Source organism: Erpetoichthys calabaricus, chromosome 2 (genome assembly GCF_900747795.2).
Source record: "Erpetoichthys calabaricus chromosome 2, fErpCal1.3, whole genome shotgun sequence".
NCBI classification, from domain to species: Eukaryota; Metazoa; Chordata; class Cladistia; order Polypteriformes; family Polypteridae; genus Erpetoichthys; species Erpetoichthys calabaricus.
Window position 1 is genome coordinate 129,619,029 of NC_041395.2, and position 19,158 is coordinate 129,638,186.

Consider the following 19,158-nt stretch of genomic DNA (forward strand, 5'->3'; position numbering starts at 1 on the left):
CAAGTGTAATGGACATGCAAAAACTACAAACTCCTCATGCACATCAGAGGGTCACTCTCCAAGTTCCTCCCAGGTATGAAGTTCAACCCGCGATCAACAGGTGTGTTACAACTAACTGTCTTGTGTTCCTTTTCCTCAACAGTACGGAGAAACTGCCCAGTGAGTGCCACTGACTCCACCTCTTCTGGTCCCTGTGCCATAAAAACACGACCACCTGGAAGGAGCCATCACATCTTTACCAAGTGACCAGAGTAAAGGAGCTCCTCTATTACATAAACGAAGAACAACTATTATATGTGAAACAATGTTGTTTTGTTTGCTACTCTTTTGTTTCGTTTCACACCATTGGGCATTTTTTTGTTTTGTTTTCTTCTTTAAGTAAATGATGGCTGGTTTGGCGCCCAAAAATTTACTTTCTGTCGAGCCTGTCATTTATTAACCAGGTTTCTCAGAGACCAATAACTTAGTTCTTTTAACACTAGAATAACCCAAGGTTATGAAAAAATTCGTAAACCCGGCCCACCTTAAATCCGTTTGCACCTCTCCGTCAGCGTCTTTTGTGTTGCAAATGTGTCGATAAGCCCAAGCAGTAAGCAGCCTGCTGTCCCATCCTTCCACCGCCGTAGAAACTGCAAAAACCTCTCCCAGCTCAAGCCTTGTTTATCAGGGAGTGAGGTAGTACCTAGAGCTGTATAGGCTAAAAAATATATTGTTATTTGGAACACATGCATTTCATGTGTGTTCCACATCTACAAAGATCTATGTAAGTGCAGGATGACAGGAAATGCAAGAAATGTTGAACACATACCTAAAAGACAAACTTTTTTCATGTTTATTTACTAACGACAAAATTTTGACATGAAGTGTATAATGTGGAAGACTGAAGTCCAAATATCAAATAAGCACTTTCACAAAATGTACAAGTATAACAGAACAAGTGAGCTTTTATTCAAGACTTACCGAAGAAAAAGAAATCGGGTTAGTGTAGTTTGTTGTCATGGCTTCTTTGGTAGTACAGTGGTAAGAACTGCTGACTCCTTTTCAAAAGGTTGTGGGTTCGAGCCTTCCTGCTCTTATTGTTACAATTATACAATAAAAACATACATTTGATTTGTGTCAATAACAGCCAGTGTAAATGTATGGAACTTGTAAAGGTTAGCGTTTTTTTCTATTCAGTTTTATTCTCTCAGTTCCATTTACGCTCACCCCGATCTGACACTGTCAGTTTTCAAATAAAGACGGACTATAACAGAGGTGAACTCAGATGAGAATGAGAGTTCTACATCGGAGAAAGAGAACAGAATAACCCCCCCCCCCCCCAGAAACGTTCACTCACATATAGGAACAACACAGCTGCACTAGGCATAAAGGCGAAAGATGGCACCGTCTGCTGGTCAGTCTGCCCCACACCTGTCCTTCAACGAAGCAGCATGGCTTACAGAGCTTGCCAACGTATCATGCAAAGTCCTGTTTGTGATTATGCTTTGTGATGGTCTTTACATAAGAAACATTTATATGTTACTTATATTAAGCCAGATCAAATGTTATTTACCTTTGTTTTATTTACTTATCTTCCTACAGTGTAAAGTCACAAGTAGACTGCACAGCTTCCTGTGTTTGATCAATACGGGCATGCTGACAAAGTACATGTGTACTGAAGTGACTTCAGCTGCAGGTAGAAGCTCCTGTCGCACCCTTCGCAACTTTGTTTGATCTTATATAGGAAAAGATCCCAGTCGCTCCAAGGGAGAAAGACTTTCCGAGGTCATAAAGCTTATGAAAGGCAGAACCATAAAGACATTTGTGTAGAACTTCCACCTGCAGCTGAAGTCACTTCAGTACACGTGTACGGTTCCAAATAACGGTATTTTTTTAGCCTATATAGCTCTAGGTACCTGACTCCCTGATAAAGAAGGCTTGAGCTGGAAGAGGTTTTTGCACTTTCTGCGGTGGTGGGATGATGAGATAGCAAGGCTGCTTGCTGCTTGGGCTTATTGACACATTTACAAGACAAAAGACACTGATGGAGAGGTGCGAACAGATTTAAGGTGGGCTGGGTTTACGAGTTTCTTTGTAAGCTTTGGTTATTCTAGCGTTAACCAGAATAAGGATTTACATGGCATTTTAGACATCAGAGTTCTGTAAATAACTGGATTAATAAACACACTCAATTAAGGGGTATTTATAATGGCAACACACCAAGATTTTGGATTTTAAGTCAAAAGCCACAACCATAAAATATATCACGAAACAGTGATGAGCTCCATGGAAATGGTATGCGAAATCACATCTTGATGACACTAACAAGATAATTTTAAAAATTAATTTAAAAAGAGTCAACAACAATGGTATGACGTTAACCTTCATCCAGCCGTGCAAGCAGGCCCTCCAACTTGCATGGAAAACTTGGGGGTTGGTGGCAGGATTGGAACTGCCGCCACTGTAATAAAAACCTCACAATGTTCCAATCCATTCGAGCTAGTGTGGTGCTGAGGAGTCACCCATTGCACGGCTGAGCTTGGATCCTAATTTTGGATCCTGTGGTGGTTTGTCGTGTGCTGGGTGCAGCAATGTGCTGTATCAGTGCATGCTCTTAACCTCTCTCTCTCTTTCTCTCAACAACAAAATTAAATTGCAAAACAGTACAAAATACAAATCAAAATAATAAATTCACAACACTGGGTAGTTCAAATCATAAACCATGGATGAAGACCAGATTCAAGGAAACCTTGTTCTTCATGAAATCTAACACCATCTCTTTGGTATTAGTCATAATAAACTGCAAATGGTTAACCTTGACTCAGTGAAATAAATTATCCAAGAGGCCTCTGTATTCCTCCTCTGTATTCCTCCCTCTGTTTGACACTCACACAGAATTGCAGAGATATCTAAAAACTTTTGCAAGTGGCATATGTTGGAAATATCGTTAACGTTTTATGTGTATGAGGTGAACAGGAAGTCAGCCACAGCACTTTCCTGAGGAGAGCCCCTTGTGTTGTGACAAATCATTCTAACAAACGGTTTCACAAATTATGCTCTGCCTGTCAAGCACAAAGCAATTCAGCACATGAATAGGATATCCGTCACATCTGACTTGCCTTACTTCTGAACAGGTAACGCTATTTGAGATTAAAGGAGCCAGAACAGTCAAAAGTCATTATCTTTACATAGAGTTCCCCAGTTATTTAGGCAAGAGATGTCCTTTAATAGTAGATAGGAGATTCAGGGCTGTTATTCACATGGTGTCTTAGGTAGCTCAGTAAAAACATTCCCAGTGTTCCCATGATGTAAAATTAAAATCACTGAAATTCCTATATACAAAATACACTGATAAACTATGAAAGACACATGGCTACACATGACAGTATCACATAGAAGTACATTTTTAACTACAGTATATCTTGATTTTTTGTGTGATCATGGAACAAGCTCTCAGACCCCTTGTGGAAAATAAATTAATTCTTGCATTTAGCCTGTGAAATCCTTTTGGGAAAACATAAGCTATATAAATGAATATAAATATGCAATACTTCCTGCAGTCTTCGCCTGTTAGTCTTCTTGGATGCTGTGAAATAATGAAATTGCATTGGCAGCTTTTAATGTCTATAGGTTTAGTTTATACAACAGCACAAAAACTGCCACCATGTTCAATTCTAGATGTTTTTGAAATGAATAGCCTGTATAAAAAAGGAGACATTGTCTTAGGAGGCATATTTGAAATAAGTGTAAAAATAATCTCACCGGATTTGTCTTTCAGAGTAAAACCTGAGCAATGGAAGTGTGATGGGTAAGCTGAAGAAAATTAATACACTCAATATTTTACAGGGAACATGTTTAGCATTTCTACATAGAATATCAGAGGAGGTTTTATGCTGTTTATACTGTTTCAACACAATTTCTAAATGTTATTAGGATGGAAGGATTAGGATGTTTAAAATATATTTTGTGAATTATTAACTACCAAGTTACAATAAAAAATTAAACTTAGGATGTAATGTATACAGTATGATTCCAAACATGTTCAGAAATCAAATAGATTCTGTAGATCCAGTTCATTCTAAAAACTACATATTGTGTCTTTCCATTTTATAAAGATTTATTTTATAAAATCATTGACATTGACTTTCTTTCAGATTTGATGTTGCCATATTTCAGAGAGCACAAGCAATGGTTTTTGCTATTGAGGAAATAAACAGAAATGAAACTCTTCTGCCTAATATTACTTTAGGATACAGACTGTATGATAACTGTCAAAAGATACCAACAGCTCTTAGAGCTGCCACTGCTCTTTTTGCTGGATTGGATGATGTAAAGGAAGAATTTGACTGCTATGGATCTCCTCCTGTTCTTGCAATTATTGGAGACCCTGCATCAACACATTCTATTGCAATATCACGGATAGTCAGTTTGTTTCGGATTCCTATGGTACAATTCCCTTAATATTTTCTTATTTGTTAATGGTGGTAGGCCAATCATTAATGTATAGTGTATAATATATTTATGCATACATGAGGAGGTTCTTGTTTAATATATTTTATTTTTACAGTACGTTAATGATTTTAAATAGGTTTCTTGTCTGTTAGCAGATGCAAAATTTAACTCCACCATACCTTCTTCTGTAGTACACTGAAATTAATTACTGCATTACTGAATTACTGTTATATTTTATAATTATTTTAATATTACATATATTTTATATACGTGCTGTTTAATGTCAATATATTTATGCTTTGAAATGTTTGCATTTTAGGTCAGTTATTATGCAACATGTTCCTGCTTAAGCAACAAACAAGAGTTTCCATCATTCTTTAGAACTATTCCAAGTGATACCTTTCAGATCAAAGCTATGATTCGAATTCTTAAACATTACAAGTGGACCTGGGTAGGGGCTTTAGCAGGCGATGATGATTATGGGCAGAATGCAGTGAAATTGTTTATTGAAGAAGTCAAAACATTTGGATGCATTTCTTTCACAGAAACCATTCCCAAAGTAATAACACAGTCAAGGCTGCTTCAAATAGTAGACAGAATAAAACGATCAACTGCAAAAGTGATTGTTGTTTTATCATCTAGAGTTGATTTTACTCCTGTGGCAATTGAAGTGGTTAGACAAAACATCACTGGGAGGCAATGGATTGCAAGTGAGGCATGGGCTACCTCTGTGGCCCTGGCCACTAAAGAAAACTTTGCTTGTTTAGGGGGGACTATTGGAGTTGCAATACGTCGAGGAGAAATCCCAGGATTCCAAAACTTTCTTCTTCAGGTGCATCCTGATGTTAATCCAAACACAAGGCTGCTAGTTCAATTCTGGGAAACAATGTTTGGATGCAGTTTTCAAGGAGGCACACACGGGCAAAATGTATCTGTTGACCACTTGATATGTACAGGATATGAGAACATCAGCAGCACTAAAACTGGATACAGTGATGTATCACAATTAAGAGGTTCCTATAACATTTACAAGGCAGTGTATGCATTGGCACATGCACTTCATAATTTAATGTCTTGTGAAAGTGGAAAAGGACCCTTTGAAAACCATACATGTCCAAATATTACAAGTGTACAGCCCTGGCAGGTAAGAAAATAAAAGATTACCTCAATGTTAAAGCCTGAATAATGAATTTTGTGCTATGACTTAATTCTTAACAGGTATGGCTTTCATGTTTACAGATGATACACAGAAATAATTTTTAAATTATTTTAAATGTAATCATTTTGTGTTTAAGCTTTTCCATTATTTAAAGAAAGTTAACTTCAGTAATCATTTGGGAGAAAGAATAATGTTTGATGAAAATGGAGATCCTCCTGCAATCTATGACATTATGAGCTGGCAAAAGGATGAACACGGCGAAGTCAGAGTGAAAACCGTTGGTCTTTTTGATGAATCAGCTGGTGCAGGGAATGACCTCATGCTGAAAGAGGATGAACTATTTTGGAACTTTGATTTTGGGATGGTAGGCATAACCATATTCAACAACTGAAACAGGTTCTACTATCATATTTTCAAATTTATCTAAAATGCAAATAGCAAAGATTAATAAGTCTGAAGCATGAAAGTGTTTTGCCATTAAAAAAATATAATTTAGCATCCATGATTTTGAAATATAAGGTGAAATGATCTTGATAAGATTTCATCCTTTTCTAAAAGGCTACCTATAACTTTGAGAATAGGTATTGATTTTGCAAATACATTTATATTTCATCAGGTACCAGAGTCTGTGTGCAGCAAAAGCTGTCGACCTGGCTCAAGAAAAGCTACAAGAAAAAGAGAACCTGTTTGCTGCTTTGACTGTGTACCTTGTGCTGACGGAGAGATTAGCAGTGGCATTAGTAAGATGCTTTTTTATTTTAGAATACAATAGGATGTAAAATTAACTATTTGACAAACTGTATGGTAAGGTGTACGTTTCCATCCATCCATTTTCCAACCCGCTGAATCTGAACACAGGGGTCTGCTGGAGCCAATCCCAGCCAACACAGGGCACAAGGCAGGAACCAATCCCAGGCAGGGTGTCAACCCACCGCAGGACACACACAAACCCACACACCAAGCCCAATTTAGAATCACCAATCCACTTAACCCACATGTCTTTGGACCATGGGAGGAAACCCACACAGACATGGGGAGAACATGTAAGATCCACGCAGGGAGGACCTGGGAAGCGAACCCGGGTCTCCTAACTGCGAGGCAACAGCGCTACCACTGCGCCACCGTGCCGCCAAGGTGTATGTTTTCTGAATATAATTAGTTACAATTAGTATGGTTGATTAACCCTGTCATTATTACATGTAAAGAACTGTAACCAGAGATACCTGTAACACTAAGAAGAAAGTAATATTATTATTCTGTAAAAAAGCATGAACAGTTATTAAGAAAGAAATTTTAAAAATTAGATTACTCAAGGAGTATTCCTTTTGAGTATATATTTGCATTTTCTTCAGCATATGATATATGTTTGTCCTTTCTGTTATTTGCATTGTTTTAATATTGTTTTTATTCGATGCCTAGATTTTTTTTTTTCACTTTGAATTTTTGTGTTTCGTTTCATCTTTGGCACTTCTTGTTTTTCCTGCATAGGGTTGCTCTCTCTCTTATTCTGCTTAATATTTTCCCTAAAATGCCTATCACTCCTCACTAACCAGACATACTTATGACATTCATCCAAGGTTCCAACATCTTCTGTCTCTCTCTCCTAGTCTTGTGTGTCATGTTGGTTGCTATACTCATCAGAATTACATGTATAATTTTAAATAACTTTAAGTTGCTAAATAATTTCTAAAGCTATTTTCTATTATCGCATTTAATTTGTATGAACCAGCTGATTTGTAACTGATTTGTAACAAAAGTAATCACTTATTTTCCACCTTGACTATACAGTTGCTTCAGGTATACGCTGTAAATAATTTAAGCTGGTGCTCTACATGTCTTCTTTCACAATCCCAAACATCAGCTGTCCTATAGCACATAGGCTTATAAGTGAAAACCAGCTACAAACAGACTTTGCGACACAGTTACTACAAAAAACCCTAGCAGTTACTAAGAAAAACAAAATTCAGCTGCTGACCACAGTGGCAAAATCAACCCAACAAAATATGCAAACCGAAACAAGTCAGTACACATAGATATATGTATCTTTAAAAATGTTCAATAGATGGTTTTCTATCAAAACATGCTATTAGTCAGGCTCACAAAGGAAACATGTGTTTTCTTGTGTTTGTTAACATGCCTATAGAATCATGCTACCTGAGTTTATTAACAGAATGTTTGACATTTTGTCTGGAGTTTTTGATAATTTTTCTGGAATATTTATGTGTTTGTTGGAGTCTTTTAAAAGTTTGTCTGGAATTTGTGACCTGACATCCTGCTGTTCCATGCAGGTTAATCTAGTCTGGTGTCTTACTCTGGTTTCACAATTGTGACCTGTTTTTTCTTGGCATTTATGATTACTTGCTGTTATTCATGTAATTTGATCCAGCTTGGTGTTAAATGTATTTGCTTTGTTTGTCTTACCTAAATAGTCAAAAAGGTGATCGTAAATAATTTGCTACACACATGCATCTTTATGCTTTTTATTGCATTGTATCTGCATTTGTCGAGGGTTTCTAATATAGTTACAATTATAGCTACTGGAAAATTTTTGAACATTAAGTACGAGGTGCATATAAAAAAAAACCACAATCCAAGTGTCTTCGTTTCAAATTAAGCCAACACATATACATTTTGCTGTTATCATTAACTTGGCCCCTATAAGCATTCTTAGTTAATGTGTAATTCTTACACACAGTTGGTTTCCTCTTAATTTTGCAGGGGATTTCTTTTAGCTGTTAAAGTTGCTGAAACTGTGTGCGGTAGTATTTTTTAATAGGGTACAAAATTCAACAGATATAACTATCGATTTGTGCTATGGTAGTACAATTCAACAAAGCAGGACGAATCGATAGAACACTCGAAGCAAATCTGAGATCAATTAGAACAGCAATTAGAAAAAAAGTCTGGGCAGGTAGTTGTGATCTGGTTCCACATTTGCTGAAAGAATACTAAGCGGTATAAACATTACAGAAATTTTCAGTAGAGTGTGGCATTGATGATGGGGAGGGATGGGTCGTGACTTGTGCCCCAGGAGATGGGTCTAGCTGCAGACCTCCGCAGTTCCACGATTCAGTAGCTCCAATGGACATCCAATTGGATTGCAAATTTTTGTCACTTGGTATACATGACATCAGTCAGATAATCCTACCCCAACCCAAATCTTAACGATAGTATAATCAAGCGTTATCACTGATGTACAATATAAAGCGACAACATACTCAATGGAGTGGAGCTCTGGAGGTCTGCAGCTAGAGTCTATTGGCACCCAGAGTTTCTTTAATGGACCTCTCTCGGCACAGCATCTGCATTATAGCAAATGGTCTGAAGGGAGTTTTATATCAGAGCACCAGAAATCACAACAACAGCAAATGGTATGTAAAAGAAAGTAAGTTGCTTTGTTAATGTAAAATTGAACCCACTCACGCACAGTTTCAAAGCTGGAATTGTCAGATAACCAAACCCACTTCTTTAGGAATATGCAATGAGTACCTGGAGGAAATCCTGCCACAGACATATGGAGAACATACCAACACTGTGTGTGATTCAAACTGAAGACACTGCAGCCAAGGGCAGGAGTGCTAACCACTGTATTACCGGACTGCCTGAATTCAAAGTATGCACAATGAAAAGGAATTAGGTAATAACAGGTCTCACTTCAACCAAAACAAATTTTTAAAAAAAGTTGAACAATTGATTTTTAGGCTAAATGTGCCTGTATTTCTGCGGCTTAATAACAATTTCAGGTGAGATGATTTTTGTTATTTTGCAATTCATGATCCATAGCTAATATGTATAGGTGTATTATAAATACCGTAAATACAGTACTCGTATTTAAGTTCCCCTACAGATAATTTGGGGCTTGATTTTACCATATAATTTCCAGTACTTTATAATTTCAGTTGTATAAGTCAAAAGAGTAAAACTCACGCTACTGGCACAACACTACTTGCTAACGCCCACCTGAGAGAGTAACCACAGAGCACACTGACTTTTTTTCTATGCATTGTGCCTACGTGTAAGACTAAAACAACAAGTGTAAGACTAAAACAACAACCCGATATGAGGGAGCTGTGCACATGTCTTCTGTGATACACAGACACGCATTGTGCTATAATGTGGGAGATGTGCTGAAAGAGGTCTCTGAAGAAGGAGGTTTCTGGGGTCCACGCCATATCCGGGCTGCAGGGAGCAGGACAACACCCAGAGGCATAGTCTGGGGAATTTGCATCAGAAGGATTCATTTTAATTAGTATTTTATTTTATTAACATAATTTTTAGCAGATTTTACAATTTGTGGTATGTTTAATTTTGTTTAACTGCTAGTTTTTTTGTACCAATTAATAGGCTTCTGTTTACATGGTATTGCTTATTGTTTGAATGAATCGATGTTTTTAATTTTATGTTTGCAGGTCATCATTACTAGTCAAAAAACACCATGTGTTTGCAGATTCCAGGAATGCAATAACTGCTACAGGACAGTTGACAATTACTAAGCAATCCACATAATAATCAAAAGTCAGAGCTCATTTTTTTCACTGAGAAAATAGACATAACATTCACAAACACTCTTAATTCAATTTAGGATCTTGGGGAGAACAAGGAGCTTAATTTGTATAAAAATTATGGACTAGGGGTGAGGGCTATATTCATTGTTTATAAAACATTGCTATTTAAAGCCTTGGACCCTTTATTAATTGGAAAAGTGCTCAAACACTGCATAGATGTCATGTAGCAGTAATATATAAAGTATCTCAGGACTAAACTGCATAATTATCGAAATGTTTTCAAAGAAAAAAAAATAGTAACACTTTAGTTTAGGTAGTGCAAAAATGCATTTATTACTCAATTACTCTTACATAACAAGACCTTAGCAAAGGCTTCTTTTGGTCTTTGTACCACTTACAAAACACCAATACATAGGCTATTCATCTCTATGCAGTGTAGCATACTGACAGGATGGGAAAATGACTTGTTAATGTGAAGGATTGACAGGTCTTATACTAAAAAAGTAATATCAAGAGAAATGCGTCTCAGTTCAGCCACATCAGACCAATTCAAAGTGAAGTTTTGTTAGTTAAGTCACATTGCACAACTTTACTGATGCTTTATGTTATGAAGACACAAAGGAGTGTTTGTTAAGGTCTTATTACATAAGAGTAAATGAGAAAGAAGCGCATTTTTGCAGTACTTAAACTAAAGTGTAACAAAAAACTATAATATCTAATGTTAACTTTGCATAAATTTGTATATTGATAGATAATATACAGTATGTAAATGTCATGCTTATTGGTAAAACAGAGATTCAGCTAGGCCTCTTTTATTTAAGCTTGTTAAAATCCCTACCACTTCCATTATCTTTTTATTTATTTTCTCCTGTAAATGTATTGCCTTCTTTATAATTCTAAACTCTTAGACATAGGGCATGACTGGACCAGACAACTTCAGATTTGTGGGGAAAGAAATTAAACGAGTAAATGAGTAAACACTGAGCATATACAGTATATAACAAATATTAGAGTTGTCAGAATGTAACAAATTTTAATTAACTGCATTTTTTATGGTTCGCAGATTCCATTGAATGTGTCAAGTGTCCAGCAGATTTCTGGTCAAATCCAAGCAGAACACAGTGCTTGCCAAAAGAGATTGAGTTCCTCTCTTATGGAGATCCAATGGGAATTACCTTAACAACAGTTTCATTATTTGGAGTTTGCTTATCAATCTGTGTTTTAGTGGTTTTCATCATATACAGGAACACTCCTGTAGTAAAAGCCAACAATTCTGAACTAAGTTTCCTTTTGCTGGTATCCTTAACATTTTGCTTTCTTTGTGCCTTATGTTTTATTGGACAGCCCACTGATTTAACTTGCATACTGAGGCACATAGTGTTTGGAATCAGCTTTGTTTTGTGTGTTTCTTGCATTCTTGTAAAAACAATTGTGGTCATAGTGGCTTTTAAGGCCACCTTGCCGGGAAACAACATGATGAAATGGTTTGGTGTTTCTCAGCAGAGAGGCACCATATTTCTGTTCACACTAATTCAGTCTATAATATGTATCATATGGCTGTCCACTGCACCTCCAAGTCCAGTGAAAAATACAAAATATCAAAATGAAAAAATTATATTTGAATGTGATAATGGCTCTATAGTAGGGTTTAGCTCTGTATTGGGCTACATTGGGCTATTAGCATGTACTTGTTTTGCAATAGCGTTCCTTTCAAGAAATTTGCCAGACACTTTTAATGAAGCCAAGTTCATAACGTTTAGCATGCTACTCTTTTGTGCAGTTTGGATAAGTTTTATCCCTGCTTACATCAGTTCTCCAGGAAAGTATACAGTAGCTGTTGAGGTATTTGCTATCTTGGCCTCAAGCTTTGGTCTACTTCTAGCTATTTTTAGTCCAAAATGTTTTATTATTTTACTGAAGCCAGAGTTAAATAATAAAAAGTCAATACTGGGAAAAGTAAACCCTAAATAAAGTTGTAGTATATTAGATCATATTTTGTAGGAACATATAACAAAGAAACTTGAATTTTTGTAAATGCAAAAAGATCTAATAAACTGTACTTCTGTACTTTTAATAACAATCTGCCTCATATTTGACTGAATAAGATATTCAATATTGTATACTAGAAGCACCCACACTTTCACAAGCACCAGTCATAGAATAAATAGGAGTAGGCAAACCAGTGTTAGCAAATTATAGAAACACACAGCTAAAAAGAAATCAATGACAAGTATTCTGTGACACAATCAAAAAATGACAGACTTCTTCCACCACTTCACTTTATATTAGAATGCTCCACACAGAGAGTGCAACTGGAAACCAGTTGGTGGCACTTGTGACACTAAGAAAAATTATCATTGTGAGAGAAATATTCTTTTGATGATAAAAAATGTGGATTTCTAACTATGTAATTGTCCTAGTAAGTGGCAGTGAGGAGTGGCGCAAAGAAGGAGAGTAGCTGCTTTATATGTAACAGTTGGGAAATTCCTGTTCATACAAACCACACCTGAAAGACATTCATGGGCTACATGATTGTATATTTCTATTTTTATTGTATATTTTTTTCTTTCAGTTCATCTACAGTATGTTTTCTGAAAATAAAAATTCATCCTCTTTATTTTTCATAGTTTAGTCATTTCTGTGTTAGGGTACTAATCAGTGCCTATAGTGTAGAATATGAAAATATAATCCACTGATTCTCTTGTTGCTTCATCTGAGATATTCCTCTGTGCTTACCTGTATTAAGTCAGTTGGCTGGTATCAGTGATCATCATCCTATTCCTCAGCTGACATGCCATCCAAATGACATGGAATAATAATAATATTAATAATAATAATAATAATTCATTTTATTTACATAGCGCATTTCCCATATGTGGTGTTCCCACTTGCTTTTTTGAGCTCGCAGGTCACATGCCCAATATGACTTCTGTCTGTCCACAGTAAAATGCAGAGATGTTCTCCAAATGCCAAATGTTGGATCACTCTCATGTTTTTCTTCTGGAAACAATTTTCCAACCTGATATTCCACTATGTGATTACATCAAGAATGGTGCACAAATTTTCCACTGTGAGGTTACTTCTGGAGGAAAGTTAAACAACCTAACTGCTTGTTTATGGAGTGATGGCATTTCCTCAAATGAGACTGGGATATTGTGGATGTGGGGGACCTCTACAGGACAAGTCAAAAAGGAGATCACACAGGGCTGGTTGAGCTAACATCATATTGCCTCATTACATTACACCCTCAGCAAACATTTAAATGTTGTTTACCTGTTCTTTCCTAAAACTGAGATAGGAGTGAGTTGTATATTTAAAAATCCATATTGTCATATTAATAATTTAGACCATTTTGGTAGATACCAATATGATGTTTTTACATGTACTTTTCAGAATGAAACATGTTTTTTAATAAATAACAAATGTTCAACTGATTTATTATGCATACTGGTGTACCTTTTACTTGTCAAAATGTGTGTTACCTCTGTGCTACTGAAACTGATTCAACAGCAGGTATTCACCTTTCTGAAACTTGTAAAAATTTTTTACTCACTTGTTCATTCATTTGCTTGTACTGCTGCCACCCCCTAATGTTAAACAAACAAAGAACAAGCCACAATTTCATCCTGTGCTACCCTTTTGTTTGCATTGACTCAACAATCAGTTTGAACCACACAGTACCATGCATAACAAGGACTGGCTCACTTATAATTCACAGGTCAGATACAACTACATAGACAAAAATGTTACATTTGCGACACCATGTGGTATAGCGGGTCCACAGCTCCCATCAAAGGCCAATTTTAAATAAATAATCACCACGCTCACGGCTTGGTGAGGGGGCATGGTGGTTGTGTGGCTGAAGCGGTTCTCAGGGAGTTTTTCATCTTAGTACACAGGTGAGAAACCGCCTGCATCCGTGGTTGTTCCTGTGGCTGCTAATTTGCCACAGCTGCCATGCCCTCTTGATATATAGAAGCGCGAGTTGGCTAGGAGGAAAAAAGAGAAAGGAGAACGAAACGGAGGTTGCAGGAGAAGGCAGGAAGCAGCAGGAGGAGAAAGTCGGTGCGGGAAAGCAAGCGAGTGCAGGCTTGCGTGCAGCTGTAAAGGTAGCTTGGGTGTTAAGCCGACACCCAAGGAGTAGCAGTAGTGGTCACTCCCGCAGAGTGGATTCTGAAGGGCGGGAGTGACCAGAAGGCGGATGACTCTCCGCGTAAGGACTTGGGGTGTGTATTCCCCAGCATGGGTGCCCTGGTCGCTGTGGAACCCAAGTCGCTGTCAGGAGGAGCCTACTGGAGCCAGGGATCGGAGAGTAGAACTGAACAGCTGAAGTAGGCAGAGTGAAGGACAGCTGCAAGTAGGGCGACTCCCCTGTTGAGAAGCCCAGACGGGGGAAGCAGGGGGGCCGCCAGTAGTAGAAGAAGAATACACCGGATTTTTAAAAGGACAGCTTTCTGCATTATTTTAACCTTGTTGTTTTAGAAGACTTTTTTCTATTGTTTTTAACCTCCACGTTTCACAATTTGTTTTATGGATTATTTATTTAATGAAGACTTTGATAAGCACTGCACTTATTTATTTGGACATTGTTTTGTTGTTGTTTTTAAATATAAGTACTTGGCAATTTTATACACCATTCCCTTGCTATGTTGATGCCTCACTGCTTAACTCATCGGTAACATTACCGACTGTGTCGGGTTCAAGGGCTCCTGGATAGAAGATGGGAGCATGGAGTCAAACCCGCATCATCACACACCAACACAAAATCCCATTCCCATTTTTTGTTTTATGTTTAAATGTTTTTGCAAACTTTGCACAATTTTTAGCATACTGGCAAAACATTTGTATGTAATCCATAGTGAAAGAAGAATTTTATTTGGGAAACTGGATTACCTGGGGCCTCATGTATAACGCCGTGCGTAGAACTCACACTATAACATGGCGTAAGCACAAAAGCGGGATTGTGCGTACGCACAGAAAAATCCAGATGCAGGAATCTGTGCGCACGCATACTTTCACGTTCTTCCACTACATAAATCCCGATTTGCGTGAAAAGTAACGCACGTTCACGCGCCTTCTGTCCCGCCCCAACTCCTCCCAGAATTACGCCTCTTTGAATATGCAAATCAATATAAATAGCCTTCTGAGAAAAGACAATGTGAAAAGCACAGGGGAAAATATAAGAATTTCAGCGAATACCAAGTGGAGGCAAAGGAAAAACGTACTATTTGTTGGTTTAAACAGTGGTATAATCAAATTCACAAAGTCGCACAGTGCCCGAAATAAAAAAGAAATCACATATCAAAGTCGCTGTGAAAAGGCGAGTTGTAGCCCACCGTCTGAGTGTCATATGAAAGCGTATTAGGGAACAAACAAAAAACATAGGCACACAGTGGGAAAAAAGCACGAAATGTCAACTTTAATCTCGAAATTTCTTAAAATCGTTTATTTTACTACCGTAGTTTCTCAAGTAGCATGTTAAATGCTTTTTTCTGTGTTTGATCTTCTATGTGCTCTATGTGTGTGAATCACTACGTGCTTCCGTTCTTTCTCTTTCTCCGACAGGACACAGAATGCATTACATTCGAGATATTACAGCTCTCTGAATAATTAAAATACTGAGATGTATACGTGATATCATTTTCATGATGATAGGAATGAAAGCATGTTATTAAACATGGGAACACGGTGGCGCAGTGATTGTTCATATCTCACGCAAGAGGCTTGTTGCACCATGTGTGACCTTCGATGAAATAATTTATTACAGAAGTACTGTCTCTTTCAAACGTACTAACCTCCAATTCCTGTCCATACTTTTCTTTCTCCAATCGCCACACAATCAGCTCTGTAATAGACGTGAAGCCATTTGTAAGCTTAGAACGCCGATTCTTCAAAACTTTTAAGGAACATTGAAATATCTTCGTAGTACATGTTTAATTATTCTATTTGTCTATCCTTCCAGTGTCGCGTCAGCACCAGCAAGAATACAGCGCAAGGCAGGAGCTATCCATGAACTAGCTAGCGCTGCGGTACCGTGTCCTCACATGTTTAATTATTAGCAATACAGATTATTTAAATGAAGTTAAAGTTTTATCTGTATACTATAAGCAACATATTTTGCTGCATTTCATCTTAAAAATGATATCGTCATCATACGTGCTTTATAAAGTAGCGCAGGTTGTGCAATATTATAACTGTAGTGCAAGTTTACAGTGAGGTGATTGAGTGCGTTTATAGTTCTTGGGATGAAACTGTTTCTGAAACGCGAGGTCCGTACAGGAAAGGGTTTGACGCTTTTTGCCGTGGTTGAGGTAGTGTGTACTTGAAACTGTATACCGATAATTCTCTTTCCGATCATCTGCTGCTGTGATTCACACTCAGATACAGTGATATAAATACTCCGAGTGGTGCAGTGAGAGTAATATGGAAAAAAATGATCCGCAGTGGCAACCCTTAACGGGAACAGCAAAAAGAAGAACAAGATGCAGTGAGCGTAACAACGCTAAAGCAGTTCTGGTATTTGGAATACTATGGCTATTCCCTGGCCCATTATATTGCAGCAGGTTAATTACAATCAGATGTATTACACTAATAAACAATATGCAGTTAATTTCAGTGTATTTATAAAGCCGCGTCAGGAATGTGGAGCTAAGAAAGAAAGGATGAGCACACAGGAACAGTAGTTTGACCATTCTGTGGACCATTATATTGTTACAGGTTAATTACAATCAGATGCATTAAATTTATGAACGATATGCGGTTAATTTCAGTGTATTTGATAAAGCCGCCACCGTGGATGTGGATCTAAGAAAGGGTAACCACACAGGAACAGTAGCACTGCTTTGACACTGGGTGCCGCCAGTCTGCAAAACCGGGCGGATAAATTGCATACTCCAAGGAATGAGTTACCGTGGAAATGTGCGTGGCTTTACGCAAAGTTTAGGTTTTATACATCGCGATTTGAGCGTGGAAAGGTTCGTACGCAACATTTCTGTGCGTACGCACCGTTTATACATGAGGCCCCTGGTATATCGCCCACTCCTAAATAGAGGTAAAACTACAAATTCACAAAAAAATCTTTCTTATTTTCAACTAGCTATGGTTCAATCTCAAAATCTTTCCTTCAAGATGTTTTCAAATCTGGGTGCTGCACTCTTCCAATGCAGGGTGCGATGGACCATGTCCCTCATCTATACCTCCTTTCTGCAGGCTAAGTACCTTCAGGGCCACTGCCATCCTTTTAAAGATGTCAGCATAAACCAGAGGTTCCTGGAATAAAACAGTTGAGTAGGAGTTGTTTGTAATGATTACACAGTCCATCAAGCTGTTAAAGCAATTGTTTTACTTTTGATGAATTCATTCTTAAGTGTAAACTTAGCTTGGGAAATGCATGAATTGAAGTACCATTTTGATATCCCCAAGCTACATGCACTACTACTGCAAGACCATGTGACCTTCCACAGCCAAACCTATCATAGTAAGATGTTACTGCTTCTTGTTCTTGTCCAACTGGCTTTTGGTTTATCTCAGAACAATCATCCCATTCCTGTCTTGTTGTAAATTGAAGATAGGGCTTTGCCTATGTGGTCTTCTTAGTTACTTTCTGCAGTGTAATAAACAAAATAAATATGAGTTGTGGAGCCTTATCTACAGAGATGTAGATCCACTTTTTACAGCATGCTGTAATTCTTTAGGAGTTTGTTTGTAGAAAATGCAGGCTTTACAAAGGTGTGTTGTACATCATTGGTGTCTCTCCTTTATATTTAAGTCTACCCCTTTGCTATTCTGGGTAGAGCTCCTTAGATGCCAAGACAGCATGTAATTCCAATATTATGACATACATCTTTCAAAACTGGTTATTTTAATTAACCCAAACTGTTTGGCTATATATGTTCCTAATTTCCCTCATTACCAATTTATTCAGGTCTTTCCACCACCTCTTCTGGTTAAATAGCTGTCATAGTTTGTGTCTGCTTTTTAGGAATGGATAAAATGCCCAACTCTCTTTTTTTCCTAATAGCGAAAGTGTGCTTTTTGAGGTAATTAAGCAACCCAGGTCTAGATTTGCTTTTCAGTATCAAATATTATGTCATGTTGTTGAAGACCTTCACTGTTTTCTGTGAGATTCTTTATAACCCCATCACAAGACAACTGTTGTAATTCTGTTTTATTTTACTTTTTTAACATCTACTTGAGATGTTTCTGCCCTTTATCTATTATAGATTTTTTGATGGTGAAGAAGTCATTTCTCATGTTTATTTTGAGGATAAAGGAGTAAATAATGTTGATAAAATTATTTTACCAATGGGCACGTGAGCGTCAGAACTGGGCCATGGGGACAATGTAAAAAGGTGCCCTGGTCTGATGAATTATGTTTCCTTTTAGCTTATTTGGACTGCCAAGTGTGTGTGCCTCGTTGGAAAACATTGGGTCCTGGCATTAGTGGGGATGTTACCTTGACATACCACCCACTTAATGATTGATTTAGGTCAAGTACACCCATTCATGGCAATGGTATTCCCTGATAGTAGTGGTCTCTTTTAGTAGGGAAATGCTCCTTACCACACTTGAAAAAATGCTCAGAATGGTGTGAGGAACATGAAAAAGAGTTCAAGGTGTTGACTTGGTCTCCAAATTCCTCAGATCTCAATCTGATTGAACATCTGTGGGAAATGTTGGAAAAACAAGTCTGATCCATGGAAGCCCCACTTTGGGACTTACAGAACTTAAAGAAAGGATCTGTTGCTGACAGCTTGCTTCTAGATACCACAGAACACCTTCAGAGGTCTTGTGGATTCCATGTATCTATGGGTCAGAGCTATTTTGGCAACATGAGGGAAGCCAACATAAAATTATGCAGGTTGTTCAAAAGTTGTGGCAGATCTATCTATCTATCTATCTATCTATCTATCTATCTATCTATCTATCTATCTATCTATCTATCTATCTATCTATCTATCTATCTATCTATCTATCTATCTATCTATCTATCTATAGATGGGCTGCTCAATACCTCCCCTGGGATGCTTGTTGGCAGCCTCCCTGACTGACGGTGGTGCCTCA

At 37.5% G+C, this 19,158-nt stretch overlaps 1 protein-coding gene across 2 annotated transcripts; it reads left to right on the forward strand.

Moving 5' to 3' along the window:
* The first annotated feature begins 3,554 nt into the window (after positions 1-3,554).
* Positions 3,555-12,175, forward strand: LOC114645370 (extracellular calcium-sensing receptor-like). Of its 2 annotated transcripts, XM_028793230.2 has the most exons (6): positions 3,555-3,787; positions 4,134-4,425; positions 4,751-5,575; positions 5,727-5,954; positions 6,207-6,330; positions 11,159-12,175. In XM_028793230.2, the coding sequence occupies exons 1-6, from the start codon at positions 3,576-3,578 to the stop codon at positions 12,064-12,066; spliced, it is 2,589 nt and encodes an 862-aa protein (XP_028649063.2). In that variant the 5' UTR covers positions 3,555-3,575; the 3' UTR covers positions 12,067-12,175. The 2 variants fall into 2 exon arrangements, with proteins under 2 accessions (XP_028649063.2, XP_051778243.1); XM_051922283.1 differs by lacking the exon at positions 5,727-5,954.
* The last annotated feature ends 6,983 nt before the right edge of the window (positions 12,176-19,158 follow it).

Coding starts and splice junctions, on each gene's coding strand:
- LOC114645370 (XM_028793230.2), top strand. CDS start 3,576: ATGAAATTGCATTGGCAGCTTTTAATGTCTATAGGTTTAGTTTATACA. Junction 4,426..4,750: donor GTTTGTTTCGGATTCCTATG/GTACAATTCCCT, acceptor TTTGCATTTTAG/GTCAGTTATTATGCAACATG. Junction 6,331..11,158: donor AGAGATTAGCAGTGGCATTA/GTAAGATGCTTT, acceptor TATGGTTCGCAG/ATTCCATTGAATGTGTCAAG.